The sequence below is a fragment of the Anarrhichthys ocellatus genome, unplaced genomic scaffold (genome assembly GCF_004355925.1).
Source record: "Anarrhichthys ocellatus isolate YVR2014 unplaced genomic scaffold, GSC_Weel_1.0 scaffold72, whole genome shotgun sequence".
NCBI classification, from domain to species: domain Eukaryota; kingdom Metazoa; phylum Chordata; class Actinopteri; order Perciformes; family Anarhichadidae; genus Anarrhichthys; species Anarrhichthys ocellatus.
In genome coordinates this window covers 1,587,012-1,607,953 of record NW_022280102.1, presented here as the reverse complement: position 1 = coordinate 1,607,953, position 20,942 = coordinate 1,587,012, and the positions used below count along the sequence as shown (strand labels likewise).

The window sequence follows — 20,942 nt, the reverse complement described above, 5'->3', positions numbered from 1 at the left end:
AACAGCCAGGCAAGTCAGCCGATCACTGGCAGCTTACAATAAAAAGGGAAGACGAAAAGACTGCTGCTGGCATTTCCAAGCAAAAGCGTGCTCCTTACTGGAAGGTACTCCGGAAGGGAGCAACAGTGGCAGTACAAAAAAACACAACGTGTGGACCTCAGGGTGCGCAAAATGCATTTGAGCATGACAAAAAATTACCTCAGCCGTGAAGCAAATAGGGACTGACTGTACAGAACAAAGAAATCTATCTAAGTTCTTGAATCCCTTTTATGTTGTTACACAAACCTCCATGACTCAACGGTGAAGTCAGCGTTTGTCTCAGCTATATTTTCTCTATTTTTACAAATACACATTTCCACATATTTCCAGCTCACGATACCTTCGGGTCATTCCTTTTGACTGAAGTGGCGCTGTGTGCTTACAGGTGTCTTCTCTGCTTTTTAGGGGAAATAAATGTTGTGGGAACACAACCTGTCACACCTTAATATGATCATACGTCTGCCCTCTACTATTGAGGGATAGTAGGACAACCTGGACAAGTGGACAAAGAAGCTTTAAAGTTAAAGTTTTTTGCATTTCAGAGACACATTTCACTGTTTGCGACTGCACCAACAATCAAGCTAATAGCTGTGTTACATTTACAAACAGTCAATGTGGATTCCTCAACATACATGACCAGCTGTTTTTGGTCATATATGCCTGAATGTCTTTGGTTTTCGGACTGCGAGTTGGACAAAACAAGACATTTGAAGAAGTACACTTGAATAATCAAGCTCAACTAAATTTGTAGCATTAACAACAATATGTTGAAAGACTTCCTCTCAGTAATGGGACCGTTTCCATCAGCTACCACAAGAGGACAAATCCAAAAGAGATGACTTGGCTCATGGACAGTCAATAGTGTCCCACCTATTGCACCAAACACGCCCAACTGTATTATTCGTGACTACTGTGGAAGTGCTGATAAGTCTCAGTGCTTTTTAGATTGTTCTTTGCTTCTTTACTGTCTGTAGCATGAGTCAATATGATCCCATTAATCCAATTAAGGTGTGACAGTTTGTGTCGACATTATTCAAAAAGCTCTCTGGCATACCATTAAAGCTGGAACTGTGAGTCACCGGGCTTCACTTACACGGATGTGGTTCGGACACGCTCAAGTTTCTTTTACAAGCGTACAGATTGATATCAGGGAATCAATTTCACCACAGTGACAGTGTAAACAAACAACTACATCGGTGAAAACATTTCTCCAACGATATTAAGTGCCTTAAAGAGGAATTCATTTTTCTCTGCTCTGGCACTTTGCTGAAATGTACGCCCAAACCCTGCAAGAGTTAATACAGAAAACGTATCCCCACGATGTGGATCAACCAATCAGCTTGATTGGCATACAGGTCCGCACTACTAGTTGTTGAGATTTGGGAGGTGGCTGCACTGGCTCATCCGCGATCCATTCGCAATCTGTCATTACCCATAACACCCTTTTCTGCACATAGCTTCACTAAGTCTCGCAGCCGCCAGTTCAGTGAAAAGTCGTTATCCTGTGGCTAAGACATACACGGCTTGAGCGAGTGAAGTGTGAAATCTGCAAGTGCACTGCAGAGAGAAGTTTTCGTCATGCAGCACAATTCATTATGCACCATTCGCTGACAATTAATGTGTAACTAATGTGGTTAAAGCCAGGTTTGTGTCAGCACTCCTAACAGTACTAACAGTCGAACAGATGCATCGGTATTAATTACTGCTCAGTGGGAGTTTTGAGCTCTTCCTCCTCCCACCTGTTGTCCCTCAGACTGCTGCCTCGCACACAGCCACCAACACACACACACACACACACACACACACACACACACACACACACACACATTTCTGCAAGACCACCAGCTTAAAAACTGGCCTCTCATTAACACTGCCCCCCCCGACCTCCCTGCCAGAGCTAATTGGGTCACAATTTACCCCACAGTCAGCACAACCTCACGCAGTGGGGAGGGGGGAGTCTGAGACCACCACCATGCTGCCTTGGCATATGCCCTCTCCAGCCGGAGGCAACGAGATTAGCAGCAAAAACAGGCACTTATTAATACCGTTAGTCACTCAGTGCCTGCAGCACCTGCAGACAATCATCCCTTTACCAATATGACTGCACTGTAATCTCCAGCTGCACACAACACTAAATTTCATTATCAGCGATTTAAAGGAGGCAGTATGACAGTGCACACATCATATCTTCTCCCAGCTTGGATATTTGCATGAGTTGCATCCGCACATGGTTCCCGATATACAGTATATCTGTATATCCCTATTATTGGATGCGAGCTACATATGAGGTCAGCTCGCCATGAGCACTTGCACACTGCAAGGAAGCCTCAATATGGTGGAAGATAAGACTGTGCTCAAATTGGTGTTTTGTGTTTTTTTTTTTAAGGAGGACAGTTCGACCTCGCTAATCTGTTATGGTTCTTTCCCTAATCAACCTAGTGAGTAATCCATTTCCTCACGCCAAAGAGAAGCTGCAGTTCAGCCCGAGGCTGAGCCACACTGGCACAATTAGGAGGGAAGAAAGACAATGGTACGTGTCCTCGACCGAGGAGGGAAAATAATAAGACACGGCTCCTAGTGGGAGCATTTTACTTCAGTGCACTTTCACCACAATAGCAGAAAACTCACCCTCCCCTGCTGCACTCAGCAGCAGCAGCAGACAACACTCGAAGAAACACACAGCTGTACATGCAACACACATGATCCTGTTGATGCACACGGAGAGACCTTGCAGGTGATTTGATGATTATCTGCCTGTCATAGAGAAGGGCAACAGCTGTGTTACAGTTCTCAATACGACTAGCAGTTTGTTGTCTGTAGACACGATCAAGCAAAAACGCCACAATTTCCCTAGTTCCAGTTACTCAAATGTGATGATGTGCTGCCTTTATTTGACATATGACAGTTAACTGAATATCTTTGGGTTTCGGAATATTGATCAGACATCATTTTGGACATTTTATAGGCAAAAGGACGAAGAGCTTTTCCGTGAAAGTTGATTGTATGAACTGAAGCATACGTGCAGCATTACTTGGATGTGGCCATGAACGTTCACAACCTGGGTGTTATCCTCATACGTTTGTCCATAATAATATGTTATTCATCACCTCCACTGTAGAGATTTAGGGGACTCAGATCAAGACCAGAAGCACAAGCCTCCCACAGCTTTCCAAAACACTTCAGATGAACAGAAATCATCTCAAAAACTTGTTGTTTAGCCTGACCGACAGTAAACACAGAAAGTAGTAGTGAGCTGCATAGCATAACGGATGACACAAAGACAAGCGTTTGAGGTCATGGTTTTTCTATTGAATTGAAATGTTTTGTCGATCTTGCCAGTGGCTGTATTTCCCAGATCTTTGCTACGGAGGCGGTGAGTTGAATTAGATGTGAACCGATCCAGCTTTCTCTCTCCTGCTACCGATTCCTGATTTATTCAATGCCTATACTATTGATAGTCTACATATTTCCTATATTTAGAATCTGCATACCACACATTAATTTAAATCATCTTAATGATTGACTGAATGAATGATAGTGGTAGCAGAAACAAGTTTTTACTATAGTCAGTATCGTCACCCAAACATATTCTGCAAAATAAAATGTGAGAATACACACCCAGGTAAAAAATAAAAAAAAACAGAATTTCCCTTAAACTTCTAAAGAAAACTTTATAACCTCTAATACCAGAGAGAAGACATTTTCTTATTATTTAAATGTTACATCAACCAAAATCTCAATAACTAAACTGAACACGTCATAGTATTACAGATGCACAGATACTAGTAGCGGCATTAACATCAGATATCGGTATGATACTGACTCTAATAGCTGGATCGGGTATCTGTGACAGTAAACCAAACTGATATCAGGTGCAAATATTTCAATAAATAACAATTCACTCCATTTATATCTATGTATTTCTTTGTTATGTTTTGTTTTAGAAAGTTAGGAAAGCAATTTTTAAGTCACGGATGATGTGACCTTGTTCACAAAAGAATGATCCCAGTCCCATCATACAGCCTATTCATTTGTCACTGGTATCGGATCGGTACCGGCAGACACCCAAAGCCCAGGTATCACTATCAGTATTGGGAGTTCGATCAGTGCATCCCTACGTAGTATTTTTATCATATCCCTGTTAACTATATAGTCACATATTTCAATGTATGACGTGCTAAATCAGTAGTTAACTTGATAATGCATAAAACATGTTTAGATTTCAAGCTGGAAATACACACTTAGGGGCTAAAGACAAAATATATAATTGTCTCACTAGTCTAAAATTAGGAACAAATCCACAGACTATTACTTATTACTGAATTTATCTTAACCAACACCACCATCTTCTTAGGAGTTGCTTCCCGCAGTCTGGTTGTTTCATATCATTATTCTTAAGCGCGGCCAAATCTCTAGTGGACCTCCATAAAGCTGCCAGACTGCTACGAAAAGATCTGGGACACCACTGTGAAGCATCTGTATACTAGTACACGCACACACATCAACACAAACACACGTTAAGGACTATGATCAATAATGTAGAGGCTTACTGGCAACATCCAGTGAAGCATTACGACTAATGGCCTCTCCCACGTAGTTGCGAGCCACACAGGTGTAGACGCCCTCGTCTGGTTTGCTCCGGCGTCCGTGCACGATGCGCAGGAAGAAGAGCGAGCCGCTGGGCAGGAGCATGCGGTGAGACCGGGGGTCATCTTTGTCTGTCTCCACGCGCTCGCCATCCTTATACCACTCTATACTGGGAGCGGGTCTGCCCTCTGCCTTGCAGTTGAGGGTGGCAGGCTCCCCCTTGGAGACGACCAAATCCGAGGGGTCCTCCACAATCCGAGGTGCGCTGTCTTCAAACCGTGCCCGGGACCCTGTGAAGTGGAGATGAGGGCAGATGTTATCTATCCATCTGGCCACCTACCATTCATGAAAACATACAATCTCTTTGTGACAGAACAGACAGCAACATAGCCATTTCAAAAGGGAAAAATACCTTCCCTAAGAGGTTGCTGGACAAAGACACCGGCTTTGTGTTGGATAAATGTGTGTGTAGCGAAGCATCAAATCATGGGTAATCTCTCTTTGAAGGTCAACTCTGAATTCAGATGAAGACATCACATTTTCCATAAAAAAAAAACCTTTGAACCTGTGCTTTTCAGATCATTTGATGTCTATTTGTTCTTGCTATATTTTGCAAATAGCAAAACACAGTTACTCCACATTGCCGTAAGAGAATACCTATATATTTATGTATACAGTATATACCTATATAACAGAGTATTTTCACTCTGCCTGTACAGAGGATTCAATCAGCCATGTGATATGGTAATAGGAAATCTCTGTCAATCAGGATTGTTGCAGAGGTGGAGACGATAGTTGTTGATAGGCTGACAATAAGTCGAGCAGTTCTATGCCTTTAATGGGAGAACGATGTTGAGAGAACGAGATGTAGATAACTACCCTATTCTTCTCTCTGGGCATCCATTACTGCCTTCCCTTAGCTGCGAAAGAGAGGCACACCGCTTCACATCCTAAGGTGAGCTTTTAGATGAAGACCAAATGTCTGTGTGTTACAGTTGGAGAAATGAATAATTCAAAATGCCGCTGCTTTTAAGAACAGATGGTCTCTCCCTCACTCTGAAAAAAAGAAAACGAAATGGTCACTGTGCCACTGATTATTGTGCTGCTCCGTCGGAGGCATTATTTTCAGCACATAATCTAGACTGCATGAAATCCCTCATTATCGTTAGAGAGGAGCAGTGAGGAGTAACCCAATGACACACATGTTGTTGCACATGCCTCGCTTACATTATACTTAAATCTGAGGCATCAGGATAAACCCTCACTTTTCAGCTGTAAGCTGATTTATGTCTTTTCATGAACTGATTTGATCCACGCGGGGGCCAGGAGTCGCCATCATGGCACAAACCTGAAGTAAACATCTAAAGAGCGATCTGAGCGCTCTCAGCTAAAGACCCCAGGGTCACACACCAGGACAGCTCAAAACACTAATGCCGGATGAATACTAATCGAGCCATTAAAATGTGCCGTAGCACCTCCAGTTTGTTCACAAAAAGAGAACTAGTGTAAATCATTTCATGCTAGGCCTGTACTGCTAATCCTTAAAGATATTATAATGTACTTTCCTTTAGATTATATTCTATCACACCTGTATGGTATGTGTGAAGAGTACATAGTGACACATCTGACTGTGTTTGTCCACAGACAATTTGTTTTGACTTTGGAGAATCGTCTCCACAGCTGAGTGATGTCCTGGTGGTGAACCGTGGTCTAAAGCACGCAAAAAGGATTCGCTGGCGGTTTCAAATCCCAGCTCATGTGACACAGTTACATCACTCTGAACTCTCCGTCTTCCATCATAACTGGATTTTATCACAAACACAAATACTGCGAGAGAGTGGACTTCTTAAGAGATTACTTACAGCAGTTTAATGCTGCATTTCCATGAAGTTTGTATCTAAATCCATGCGGCTAAGTCCGAGATATCTGGTACTACAACTGAGGCAATGATGTTGAACAGCAAACACTGGATTCTACACTTCCCATAATGCAACTTAATGCACTTAATTGTGTAATTCACATACAATCTGTTGTAAATCTGTTTCATTATGCAGCAAAATGGGACTACAATCTGCATTTTGTAGTGCAACTCTTTAGTACCATGACAATAAAATAACCTTGTAAGCCAAGGTGACATCACTAAGACATCATGAGGGTTATTTCCTCACAATTGGCAAAGCTCCTCCAAAGCCACACAAGACATTATACAGCTGTTGTCAGGTTGAGTAGCACTACTCACAGGAAGTAAAGTGATAATCATGTCTTAAATCAGTGGAATGTCCCTTTAAGTGGTTGTCAGCTAACAAATTATCATAATTGCAGTTTTCTATTTACACGTCCAGCAGTTATGGAGCAAGATTATCATTAATTTAGACTCATATTGCTGTCCACCTGACTAATGAAGCTCTGTTGTTGGTCTCCACCAACTCCTGAGGGAAATATCTGGCTCTTTAGCTGCTAAATGCTCCACTATGAGGTCGCTAACTGTGTCGACCGTTTGGTGCTTAACAGGCAGCATGGAGTGGGTTACTTAAACTAATCATTTTAAAGATCTTCATTAAAATAAATGTCTGTTAAGTCACTATGTCGCTGAATGAAGTAACACAACAGCGGTTGTGTTACCTCGCGTCTCCAAAACAAGACGGCGGCAATTTTCGTCATTTTTGACAGCAGATCAGTTTGAAATATTTCGGGGAGTCATGGAAGAAAAGGGAGCAGCCACAGTGAGCAGTTAGATGAAGCGCTGCGGGCGACAGGCGGCACACCTCCAACTTTTCAGCGATGGTCACCGACAACCTTCATTTTCGCTGTCCTCAGACTCATGCCTTGTGCAGCATGAAATCAGATCACAGTTGCTCACAGAATGATGGAAAAAGGACAATTATTGACTAACGTCTTCAATAAAATGGCCATAGTTTGTTTTGCTGTCCCTAGTGTTCTGGGACTGATGCAACCACCAGTAATTAGGGTGTCGCCAAATCAATTAGGACTGAAATCTCAAGGATTATCATTTCAAGCCGTTTTCAGCTGGATGAGAGCTGTGAGGCTAAACCAAAACAGTTAAGACGTGGACCATGAGAACCAAGACAATAAGCTGAAAGACACCAAACCTCTCCGTAGAGTGGAGTGAGGGGGAGTGCAGAGTCCTGCAGATCACTGTGGAACGTCCCCTTTCTCATGCCACATCCATCGTTCATGAAGAAATGATCAGTGCAGCTTTAATGTAACGTAAGAGGAACGAACACTCGTTCCTCTGAGGGATTTTAAAGTTTTACTTGCTCATGTTTTTAATAATGTATGTGAGTATTCTAATTAGTGTGGCTGTGTTTGTGTGTTGATCTCAATGAGATTTCATGCATTAATTTGAATTATGCAACCGTTTGTAGATAGGAGTTTTGTCTTTACTTATCACTGTGTGATCCTATAAAACACTCAAATGGCTCTCTCTTGAGACAACTGATTTAGGTTCAACTTCTAATGCATTTAAATTATAATCTTTATTTTTTGTCTCTTGTTGTCATTGATTCCTCTGATAAGTACCTGACCGTTCCAACCAACTGTAATAAAACCATCAATCTGCCATTAACAACACCATTAACTATTAACAATGGGTCATTTTCCTCCTTTTACTATACAAATACCGCGGCTGTAGTCGAGGCTCTCTGTTTTCTCTCCAGCTTAATGAGATCCAGCTGTCCTTGTGCTCGGTGTGTCAGCACATACTGTGATGTTCTGCTTGCTTTCAGTTCGTTTGAATGGCAGGAATGTCACCGTGACAAATACTTGTGTATTCGTTGTACTGAGTGTGTATTTGAATGAGACGCCTTCGAAAGATGTCGAAAGGGATTTTAACGCCCCCCCCAACTTTGCACTCCAGTCCAGTATGAGAATGAAAAGTGCATCAGAAACACATTTTTTCACTGACAAATCAGGATAGGGGATTATAAATATTGATTAGTGGGTACTAACAAGAGCTAAAGCTATAACGCAACACTATCACTGGGGTGCCATCGTGTATTACAGGGAAAATGTAGTCTAGAAAAAGAAAAAGAATAGCAAACAGCTTCAGGTGGCCAAAGTGACAAGCAACAACCTGCTCCTGTGACAAGTGTGCAATCAGTGAAAAGTCTGCGCCACCTTGAACACGTCAGCCACACATTTTCTTTGTAAGAAAGAACATTTTCACATAGCACTTGCTTCGTGACAGGAAGATTGTGGTGCATCGGTTGAAAGCACCTTTTAGCAAAAAAGAAACATCACGGGCGTTAATGGGGACCTCTGTGAAGGTATGTTTTGAGTCAGATCATAAACACGGCCCATTAGCGCTGGCAGTGGGTCCTCGGAGATATCCCAGCGCCTATGGTAATTTAGAGTGCGATTTGATTTGCGTGAAAAATATTAATCTGGGGCATTCTGGTGTGAAATGACTTTCATGTTTACAAGAGATGAACAAGCAGAAGTAGAAGGACATCGCCTCAGAGGAAGTTACATAAACACAGGAAAAAATGTTTCCCAATCCGGAAATTCACAACTTTGATCGATTTGTTGCAGCAAATTACAACGGGAGGATATTTTCAATTTGCTGCACATTCAACTTCATGAAAGTATTATTTTGGAGACATCAGAATAAGAGATTGGAGTCATGTATGACTGCTTTTAGTTGTTGCTCAGCAGCAAATAAAACACAAAAGTAGCGCTTCACAATGAACACATACAGCTGGGTGTATTAAAAAACACACAGGAGATCAGCGCAACAATGTTTACCAAACAGGAGGCAAAATGTCCAACTCAACAGGTATTGATTCAAAAGGCTTCCTTTGAATGTTATGACACAAAACAAATCAGCGTTAAAGCCCTGGTAGTTCTGAAACCCTGTCAGAGAGGATGAATCAATAAAAGCCTTTTAAACACATCTGAACTTCTAGGAACCTCACAGACGTTCAGCGCAAGCAGAAAAAGAGAGTCAAGAGAATCCATTAGAGGGAAAAGCAGGCAACCTTTAGCTGTCGTCAAAGAAGGACTTTTGCGAATGAGGGTGCCCGGGGTGTCGAGCAAGGTTATCTTGTGCGGTCTCAAGGCTATCCTGAGGTCGTATGACCGTGTCAGGACTAGGGGCGCAGGAGCTTCTCGTGGAGGAATATAGTAAATTCAGATCCAACATTTTTAGCCCCATGTTGTTATGGGTGAGGCCTCTTCCGATGTTTACTGGCCCTCCAATCCTCGCCTCCCTCGGTAGCCTGCTGGTATCAGCCTTTTGTGTAGATAAGGGCTTTGTTTACATTTCAGTGAAGGACATATTACTCTTGTTGATATCAAGAACAACTCAAATTTGTATTTCTTGTACATTTTCTTTGTTGACGTGAATTACTTTAGAATCTTGTGGTTATTAGTTTTTCAAATTCCTCTTCTTTAGAAGACTATAGGCTTTAAACTATAGGCTACATTGTGTAATATGGGACTGATTTGAGAGCCACATTGCGTGACGTAAAGCTACTTTCTATAATACTGGCACATTTACCGTGTTTGTTCACAACTGGAGGAGCTCTGTATCTTATTTGTTTTTGTATTTGAAGAGCTCATTGGCTTTAAATATGCATTATTGTTTTTTGTGTGTTTTTGGCTACTTGAAGGCAGGTTTGAAACAAGTTGTGAAAACAACAGCACTGACAAATCATCACCTGTTAGCAAACAGCCGGCATTATGAGGAGCAACATTATCATTAATTTGGACTCATCTTTAGCTGATAAATGCTCCTCTCTGTTTACCAGCTAGTTGCTAATTTGTCTGTCTGCTGTTTGGTGCTGAACACTTAGTGTACGGTGGGGTTTTAGAGCTTTTTTTTTGAAAACAGCTGTCTGTTTTGGCCAAAAACACTATGAGAGAGGTGAGAGTGAACCAAAAAATGGTAGAGTTGTGGACAACTAAACAATGAGCTGAAACACACAATAAAGCCCCATAAATACATTGCTTTAATACAAATATTGACTACAGTTACTTTGATTTGGATGTAACCCAGGAAGCTGGTGTTCACTGATTGGCGTCGTCTGAGAGCCTATAGCCGATATACTGTACTGTACGTATGCCGTTGTTTTCTACATGAACTTTATACAACCTAACTCATTGTGATCTGATCATGTGTGTAAGGGTGATTAGATGTAGTAATTGTCATGGTTGCTTGTGATCTGTGAGAATTGATTCACTTAAGCGATCCAAAACAAGCAACCAACCGCAGTCAAATGATGCCCATTAGTGAAGAGCGCAGCTCTGATTGACAAGCTACTGGAATTGTCCTAATTGCAAACTCAGACACACGCCCATATGGTTGCTCCCGGCGTCTATACATTTCTGCCTCATCTAACACACACAGTTAGCGGGGTAAGTGCTGTGGGGGGGGATCAAGATAATGTCTTGAAAACCCTGTGTATTCAGGCTATATTCGGCGTTTCTTGGCTCCTAGCGTTGGAGTTATATAACGAGGGGCGCTTTCATTAGTTAGTATTTTCGAAATATCAAAATTGGATCCTCCCCAGAGGAAGAAGCGTACTGCTGTCACGCTAATGTGTGAAAACAACAAAGCCGCAGAGGGCACGTCTCCCTTTTGATTCAGATCTCGGTGCCTTTCAGCGACAGCCAGGCTCAGAGCGAAACGCATACAAGAAGCTGGACCTGTCTGAGCTCACTGCTTGATATCTGGTGGAAAGCACAACGGCCTATAGGCAGACTAACTTTACAAGTTAAAGTGAGACAGGAGCAGAAGGCCGGCAGCTTATCTGTGGGGCTGGTGGCTGTCTGCTGAGATTTACTTGTGTCTTTTTCAATTTCAATTCATTTACATACTTAAAAAGGCCCAAAAACACTCAAGGAGTTCTTGTGACATTGCCAAGTAATCTCTGCGGTGGGGCGATAACGTGCCACAGCAAGCTGAATTTCAAAGCGGAGACGTCAGGTTTGATTTTCTTCTGGCAGCAGTCTGGGCTTTTTGAGCCTTTTGTTTGGCAACTGTCCTCCTCGGCCGTAATCTAATCTCTAAATGATGTCATCGGCGACTGTACCAGAAGTGGAGCATCATCAACATCCGGCGAAATGACTCAAGCATGAGGTACATGGTGGTTTCATCATTCACGGTCGTTTTGTCAAGAGGGACTTTGAGAGGCTTTAGTCAGCCTTCAGCCGTATTTGTCACTAAGTAATGAGCAGGAGGACGGACTGGACATAAATCAACAGCTACGGGTTGCTTAGCATTGATTAGTTCCACGCCGAGCACGCCAACAAGCCGAGTCTGAATACAAGACAACTGACATTTCAATGAGAGGCATTAGGGTCGACACTGATGCAGACATAATTGAGGTTTTGGTTTGTGTGTGAGCTGCTGTGTTGAATCGAGTGCAATTTGTGAAGGAGACTGTTGTTGTCTTAGCTCTGGATCACACATAGGATTGAGAGAACACAAACTAAACCCCCACCACGCATCTCCACACCAACAGAGAAGAAGTTATTGGCTGAACCGGCACAAACATGTCTCGCTATAACTCTCACATTCCTTATTGCTTTAATATGAAAACAAAAGAAAAAAACAGGGACAAAGATCTACCAGTGTGGTATCTATTACAAAACAGCCCTCGCAGAGGTCACGAAGCCTGTTTGAATCCTCTTCTCTCAAGTATTTTTATGAAAATACACATCACCCTATGGGTATGTGCAGCATAATAGAGGTGGGAATGAGAGAAAATACCCACTCCACATTAATGGATGTAGGCAGATGGTGTGGGTGTTGAAAAGTACTTTTAATGTTGAGAGGTTGCACCCGGTTTATAATAGTGAAGCAGAGCGAGTGACATGAGGAGTCACAGGGGATTAATAGTATCACTGAAGAAAATGTAGAACAGAGCCGGACTGATACATCAGCTGTTATTATCTCATTTCAGATAGATTGGTAATAACGTTACTAAGTGACAATGAATTGCAGTACTGAAATGCCACGGGTATATTTAAGGAAATGTAGAAACACACAGTTTGTCGACAAGAGAAGACTGGCAAGTTTCAACTGTCACAATTCTTTTAAGCTGCTATAATCAATATTGTCTATCTCTGCAGTTCCCCTCAGCTCTACAAACCATTTTAGCATCTTTAAGCTCATTGTTTTGGTTCACTGTACCTGCTTTTATCAGCGCTGCTTTCAGCAGATGTTTTCCTTTAAAATGCACTAAAATATCACTGTTGACTACCTGCTCAGAATCAAACAGCAGACAGGCAAAAGTTAGCGACTAGCAGGTGAACATAGTGGAGAATTTAGTTGCTAAAGAGAGAAATACTTCTCCTCAGGAGTTGTTGGAGACCAAAATAAGCTAAAAGAGAGTGAATATTGGACTTGCAGTTGCGAGTGGCAGCAGAACATGACTCAAATGAATGCTGCGAATGCAGCTGGATGTGTAGTAAAGGTGCCACGTGGTGGATATATGTGTTGGTTTAAAAAAATATATACCATTCAGACCTTTAATACACAACAAACTGTCAAGAGTTGCATCAACTACTCACAAAAACATCTGCACTCTTATAAATTGTTTTTCTGAGCCCTGCTTTTATTTGTGGTTTAGATGAAGGCTCAGAAATGTAATCTGTTATCAGAGCAATGGTTAAAAAAATATAATCTCTTTCTCTAAGGTAATCAAAATGAGCTTTTAAAAGCATTTTATAATCATATGTGTGCATCCTCAAAACCAATTTTTTGGGGGAGGTGGAGGCTTGTCAGACTATGACACTCCCTGAGAGTTTATGTTCTCACAGCTGAACTAAAAGTGACAGTTAAATGGTTTCACTTTGGCCACAGACGAGCCTCCTTTGACCTCTCCTGCTGCCTGATGGGCTCCCAGTGTGACCACCCTCGGTGCTCCGGGGGGGGCCACTCTGGGAAAATGTGAATCTTCTTGGCATTTAAATATTACAAATGAATGCATGTGTGACATTTCCATTTTACAATTCATTTTCGCTGTGAGGATGTTCCCACTCCGGTGTTTTGGAAACCCAGCTAAACACAACATTTACATCCATCTGGAGGGACAGAAAACAGGACAAGTCAAATACAGAGGAGGCAGTCATGCCATATGGGCTGTGTGTGTGTGTGTGTGTGTGTGTGTGGGTGTGGGTGTGTGTGGCACCTTTAAAATACATACTATCTTACCTGATGCGATGGTGATGAATGAGACAGTCACAAGAAGTAAATTCCCAAAGTTCATCTCCACACTCTCCCCGAGTCTGCAGCCTCTTGACAGTCCACTATCAATTAAATCAAACCTCCAGACAGGAAAAAAAACACCCAGATTATTTTAAAATACCAAAACCAGGTAAGACTGCACCGTGTAAGGAGTCTGACTCTCAACTGGATTATTCAAGCGGGTGAAATCATCCCCCCCAAAAAACTTTCATGTCACTCCCAGAGAGCCATGACAGCAGCAGCAGCAGCAGCACCGCCCCGGAGAAGCCTAATAACAAAACTCAGCAGCAGCACTTCTTCATCCCCGCATGGTCACACACACACACACACACACACAAGCACACGACTTATTTCGAAGATGCCCTGCTGCTGCTGAAAACAAACAAAAAAAGAGAGGTTTAACTATATTTAGCCCGGTCATAAATAAAACAATTCCCCTCTCTCTCCCTCTGTCTGCTCTGATCCGGGCAGAGTTGCAGGTTGCGGCTTCAGTGTGAGGGACAATGAAGCGCTGCACATGCCGAGCTGAGCTCCGTCCGCACTGCCTGCTCTCCTCCGCAACAAATCCACGCCAACCTCGAGTGAGTGTTTTAAAGAGACAGCGACTACATCTGCGCCGTGTGTGTGTGTGTGTGTGTGTGTGTGTGTGTGTGCATGTGCACGCGGGCTTGTGTGTGAGCGTGTGTGGCAAATCTCGAGCTAAAAGAGGAAAAAGTCCTCCCAGTGGTAATGAGATCCGAAAAAGGGAGAGTTATTTCTGGGTCAGGGTTATTATTTAAGTTATATATAGAATGAGCTTTGGATTTGAGAGGTATCGTGAATAGAATAGATTTCATGGTTTAGCTTTTGGGAAATTGTATTTATAAACATGAATCAAAACTTCCTTAATGTCAAGATGAATGAAAATGCCTTTTAAAATATTTAAGATCGCATCCATGGTCATATTGTGCACCTATAACAAAAAACAATCCAACAAAAAATCCATTTCTTTATATTTTTGTATCAAAATCTAACCAATCTTTTCTTCCCGTAAAACAAAAAAATGATGTGTTCTTATGTAAGCTAGTCTTCCAAACCAATTTCAGGCAATAATATGATGTCCAGTCATTAATCAATCTGCAACTTTTAGCAACAAGGAATTAGCCGTCCACTTTTTAGCGGTGATTTGATTTAACGCCGCTCACATATTCCGTTTCTCCGGGGAATTGTCGCTGGACAGAAGCTTAAGATGCCCTAACTTCCGTTCCACTGGGACTGTTAGGTGTTAAATATGAAAATGCATAGCATGGCCTCCATACAGCACTTAACATGGCGACGGCTGAGCTGGTAGCTCACAGCTAACGGTGCTTACAGTACTGTTACCTTCCAGCTCAGAAATTATTTTATCTTGACTTTACGGCAAGTTTTAACTTAATAAACTTAATAAAATGGTTTCAATACTGAATGTTTTTTAATGCCTCAAAACTATAAACTGTGACAAGGGGTCACAAGTTGGTATTGTATCACTTTAAGTGGCCACAAGCCAAGAAGGTTGAGAAAGCATTGATTCAGAGGTTAAATGTTGGGTTTACAGTTGAAGTAACTCAAGTTTTAGATATGGGATGTCTTAAATATTTTTGTTTTAGCAAAACTCCTGATTGCAAACAACGTCAATGGAGTCTAAAAGGGATACTGTGTAGTCCTTGGAAAGAACCCTGAATCATAGTAAATTGACTGCACTTATGTAGGGCTTTTTTTTCTGGAGCACTTACACTAATGGCAGCTATGGCTTGCATACAAGGTGCTAGTTCTTTTTTAATTATTTTTTGTAGCTACACTCTTCAGTTTATATCTGTAAATTATTTTTTGTTTGTTTGCATAATGTTGAATCAAAAGGAAGACCAACTCAGTGTCAGTGAGGTAAACAGTGTGAGAGAACATATCTCTTCTTTATGTCTCATTATTCAGACTGTATATTATATTATTTAGTTGTGTTCTTTTCCTTCACAAGCAGCTTATTTTTGCTAAATTTTCTGAATTCTCAGATCATGTGTGAGGCTTTTCGTATCATATCTCTCTTCAACATTATCCAGCCTCAAGAATCGGTGTTTTCTTGTGATTGCCTTCTTCGTGGCTGCTGGGAGAACATATTGTTCATGTTTTGTGTTTTTACAGCATAATCTAGGAACTCTTTCAACACTGCTCATCACATCATCCCAAGATGTTTCCTTTTCCTAACAGACCTGGAGGATGCGAGTGTGATATGTATTCTTCTTTCCAGTTAGTCTCGAGCATGATTATTATATTGTTGTACGAACATTCATAGTATAAGATAAGCAATAAGTTGCAGTACACAAGGGGTGCATATTCCACATGCTCGCAGGTGAGATCATCTTCTTTTTCTTTTTCTCAGTCAAGGCAAATGTGTGAGGTTTAAAAAATAACCTGACGCTCTAAAGTGCTGACGACGGCCATTGTTTCTAAATAATCGCACTGCAAAGTAGCATCGACAGCTCCACACAGCCATCATCGCTTTCTCAGTCTCATCATCGTAGTCACCATTATCTCGGCTGCTGACGACGATGATGGAGAGCGTGCATGCTGACAGTCGCTCTGCATCCTCGCCACTCCAGATCAGTGCGGTCCTGCTGTTTAGCATCCACTCTCTGATTTATCAAGCAGCTGTCGATTCACACCCAACTCCTCCCTCCACAATCTGGCCTCTGGTGCCCGGCCTCCGGCCTCCTTACTGTGGACAAACACAGCTCCCTTGGGGGTATGATCTCCGTTTCACTCATTCCCCCCCTCCTCTCAGAGACCAGACCGGCTCCTCTGTGCCGTCGCTTCTTCTTCCTCCACCTTATTGTCTCCGTGTCAAGCTGCAAGAGCCCAACATGATGGAGAGCGACTTTTGGACGGTCTGACTCCTGCTCTCCTTTGTCCGTCTTGAATGGGACTGGAAATTGGGCAACAGAAGAGGATTCCAGATGTCTGTTGCAAGGAACGACACAAAGAGGGGCCCCACAATGGCTTCAATCTCGGCTTCAGTGGAAGTGTGTAGCTTATTAAGGGCCACAAAGGCTTAACAGGCATAAAATAGAGGCATCTCACAAGTGGAGTCTCAGGGGTGTCGGATGGGAATGGGCTATTTTTCAACTTCAACTATATACCTCAGAGAAGTCCTCAGTAGAGACTCTGGTATCACTTAATGTGCCTCTGCTTGTCTGTTTTGATGTAGGAAGAGTCGGGCTGCTCACTTGTTTTACAGAGCTCCACTTTTCTATTCCTTTACATGTTTCAAAATAGCATCTTAACTCTCCTTTGTTTCGTCAATTTCTTTCCTCTTTTAAAAGTAGATTTGTAACGTGAGACTGTGTAAGCTTAAACTTAACATTTTATCAACTTTTGTCTATGAATCGCAAGTGAACTAGGTTTCAATAACTGATCAATAAAATCTTCACAATTGAGAGAGTTTAGTTTAGTTCGACATTTTGGGAAAAAGCTCCGAACAGAGGTTGTTTAAGGTTACTCGTCGAAACAACTGAAGCTATCGTTGTTCTTGGGTGGACAGTCTCTGCATTCTTCTGACAGTTGGATGAGAAAATTGAATATCTCCCCATGTGAGGCCGGTGTCATGGAGGCAGCTAGCTTAGCTTAGCATGTAGCCTGGAAACAGCTCGCCTGGCTTCATCCAGTGGTTAAATATCTTTCCACCGGCCTTAAAAGTTCACCAATTTAAACATCATTTGTTTAATTTGTAGAAAAACCGAAGTGTGAAAATGACAATGGTGGTATTGGGGTTATGTACCGGCTTTAGCGTGGCCTGGTGCAGCGACCCCTGGAGTCTCTCGGCAAAAAGCAAAGACGCATGTTTCCTAAAACTATTCCTTAAAGCATACGCATTTGTAAAGCATTGTGAACAATCATGAAAACATCTGCAGCTCAATCCAGCTCAATTATTTCTTTGTTGTTCTTTCTGTCTTTTTATGTGTGTGGCTGACTTTTAGGATTTAACAGTATTCAAGCTTTCGGTAGGTTAGTGTTTGTGTTTGTGTGTGTGTTGACAGCACAGGGAGGGGAGGTACAGATGGTGGGATGTGGCAGTCTGTCTGACTGTGGTGAAGAATGTGAGATTCAGCTGTTGGCCTTTCGCCCCCCCCCGGCTCTGACCTTATGTGTCTCTGATCACCGTCTGGCTCCATCTCATTATGACAAACTCCATATTGCTTCTCTCTCACAGCACCAGTCGTAACAATTACTAGACAAAAAACAACTCCCAAACGCTTTATAAAGAGACTCCCATAACTCCCATACGTCAGCTTCTAATTGAGCTCCTGCTACCTCTCTTTACATGGTCGAGGGTCTTAGCTGTTGACCTGCTAACATACCTTGTCAGCAATTTCATTAGTCACATGAGCGGGGCTATTGTTTCCCAGTGGTGTGTGTGCATATGTGTGTGAATAAGTGTAAAGGACCTTCAGATAGCCAGGAGGACCGGGGAGTTTATTTATAGGCCGAGAGTCACAGCAGCGTACAGCCAACAGCACCAAGTCATTTACATCCAATGCACAAGAGTGCGAAGGTAAGCAGCTACTATCGCTGCAACATTTGGCTTAAAGGTTTAGCTTTTGTTATGTTTTTCGGGACCCTTGCCAGCAGAGGGAGCACACAGTGCCCCTCTTTAGTCAGGCTCTTAAATGGCGGTGTCACATTGTCTAAGAGTTGTTTGTACTGATCTGTGCAGAGAGCTGGAAGAGCCCCGAGGAGCCCTGAGTCCTGCTGCATCTGATAAACCAATATAATGAGCCTGTATGAGGCTGCTTACAGTACAGCACGCTGTGTGATGAATATTACAGTTCCCCTCAACTCTTTTGACTTTTTTTTTTTCTTTTCCAAATGTAGATTCATGCTCCGAAGACAGTTTCCACTAGAGAAGGAAAGTTGTTTCAGAAGTGCCGCTCTATTGGTTTATTGTGCTCAATATTTGTTGAGATTAGATCAAAATCAAAACTTTAACTCAGTAAGGCTTTAACTTTTTGACTTTCTACTTCTAAGCTCATAATTTTAACTTTTATCTCATGTGATCTAGTTTTTACTTTGTAAGTGAAATTCTCACAATCTTATACTGCATTTCTGACTTCCTTTTTCATAATTTTGACTTTTTATCTCTAGACTTAGTAAGTCCAAATCTGATTTCTTATTTTATAACTCTGATATACATAATTCTGATTTACAATGACCATTTTTATAATCTTGACTAACTTTTCTTTTTTTTGGCAGAAATGGGCTTCCATACCTAAGTTTGGTATTGTCAAGCTTTTTTAAATGCTTGTCTTGTCATGATGCAGTAAGCAAAAGCAGGAATATCAAACACAGTAAATCACAATTGACTTATGTCTGCATGCATATTCACAACTTTAAATGACTGAATTAATCAGCAACCCTCTCTCATGTCTGTCAAGTCAGGATGATCTGCCAACGTACTGCTATGATACGTGTCTTTGTTATTTACATAATGATAACGTATGTATTTTCAGACGGCTGTGTATGCTGTTGATAGTTCTGTGTGTTGTTTCAGGAGAAAATGCATTTTATGGGAATTAAAATATTACATGTTTTGTGGGATTGTGAAACACAGATTGGATGAGACAAGCTCCACTTTAAACGACATCATCCAGAAATAAAGAGGGGAAAAAAGGCCTCTCGGTTTCCACATCTTCAGCCACTGATTGCTCAGTACAAATAGATCCCTCATGTAATTGCCACTTGTTCTCAAGAGCCCATTTATCTATTCTGCAGCATTACGTCACAAGTCTGGCCTCTGCCTAATGTTTGTGTGAGGAAATTATTGGAATTGGATTGCATTGAAACAGTCCTCATGTTTTGTACTTGCATGTAACAGGTGCTGGTTTCATCTGTGGACATCTGCAATGACCGTATGCTTATGAAAGGAGTATTGAAAAGAATGAATGACAGAGGAGGAAAAAAGGATAATTTTTAGAATCAACTCAGTTTTCAGTGCAGCGACTGATTGCAGTCGAGGCTCATGGGAGTCCTCTGCTGGTCTGATGTCATAACTGCACATCTTTCCTGGGATGTATCAGAGCCGCACGGGTCAGCAGAAGTGCCAGCACTGATACAGGTTTTAAATTGAGTTTGAGCCTGTAGGTTTCCCACCCTGCTCACACCAGATGTCAAATGTCTGCTCCATAAAAATGTATTTAACGGTATCTAACAGACACATTCAGGAACAACTAACACTATTTAGACAAATCCAAGTGCATGAAAACAATGTGCATACAGAAAATATGAAAACAATTAGTTTAATTACCAAATCAATCAATAGGTTTGGGCCATAAAATTTCAGAAACTAGAGATAGTATCCACCTCAAATTTTTCAATAGCCCAAACTGTCATATTCAAATGACTTGATTTGTGCAGCTATGAAAAGATAAAGATTCGGATCTGAATATTTCACTTGGTGCAATCATCACACAGATCCAAAAGAGGATTTCTCCCAAACGCAAAGCTTCTTCAGAAGTTACAGAAGCAGGTAAACTGGATTAAGCGGTTAATGTCTTAAAAGACAAAGGAAATAGCAAAAATTCACATTGTGTTAGTTTTTCTATGGACAAATCAATTCAACCCTGCCTGGTTCACTGGCTGGTTTAGAACAATACCATGTGGGTATTGTTTGAAAACATTTAATATCTTTGCCAAAATTATGCCTGAATTTCAGTATCAATACTAAAACAGTGTAGCTGCTATAGTCACTTAATTGATGAGTCTTTCATAGAAATGAGCATCGGTTTTGAGGTATAAATGTTTGTATTGTGCTTGCTTTAGTGAACTGTTTTAATTCACCACAGCCAACTTATCTTTATTTTTTTTACTTTTATCAATAGTTAGTGGCAGCTCTACGGAACCATTATAGATGATAGAGACACAATTTGGCGATTATTCCCACACGCATCTCTTCACTATCAATCGATAGCTGCACAATGATACCAGACGACAAAGGACTTGATACACAGAGAGGTTTAATAAAAATGTCTTCAACTGAAGGCAGTGTCTGACACACAGGTCAAAAGATACTGAAACTAATAAATAAAATAAAAACTAGGAC

General features: G+C 41.6%; 1 protein-coding gene across 3 annotated transcripts in view; it reads right to left on the bottom strand.

Moving 5' to 3' along the window:
* Positions 1 to 14,397, bottom strand: part of LOC116397763 (roundabout homolog 2) — a 46,336-nt gene extending 31,939 nt beyond the window's left edge. For 2 of the 3 annotated variants that reach the window (XM_031873524.1, XM_031873523.1), the window contains exons 1-2: positions 13,805 to 13,859; positions 4,590 to 4,916 (exon numbers count right to left, since the gene is read on the bottom strand). In XM_031873524.1, coding sequence (XP_031729384.1) covers positions 4,590 to 4,916; positions 13,805 to 13,859 — 382 coding nt within the window. Of the gene's footprint in view, positions 1 to 4,589; positions 4,917 to 13,804 lie in introns of all 3 variants that reach the window. The other variant, XM_031873522.1, reaches the window with a different exon arrangement.
* Positions 14,398 to 20,942: the final 6,545 nt, after the last annotated feature.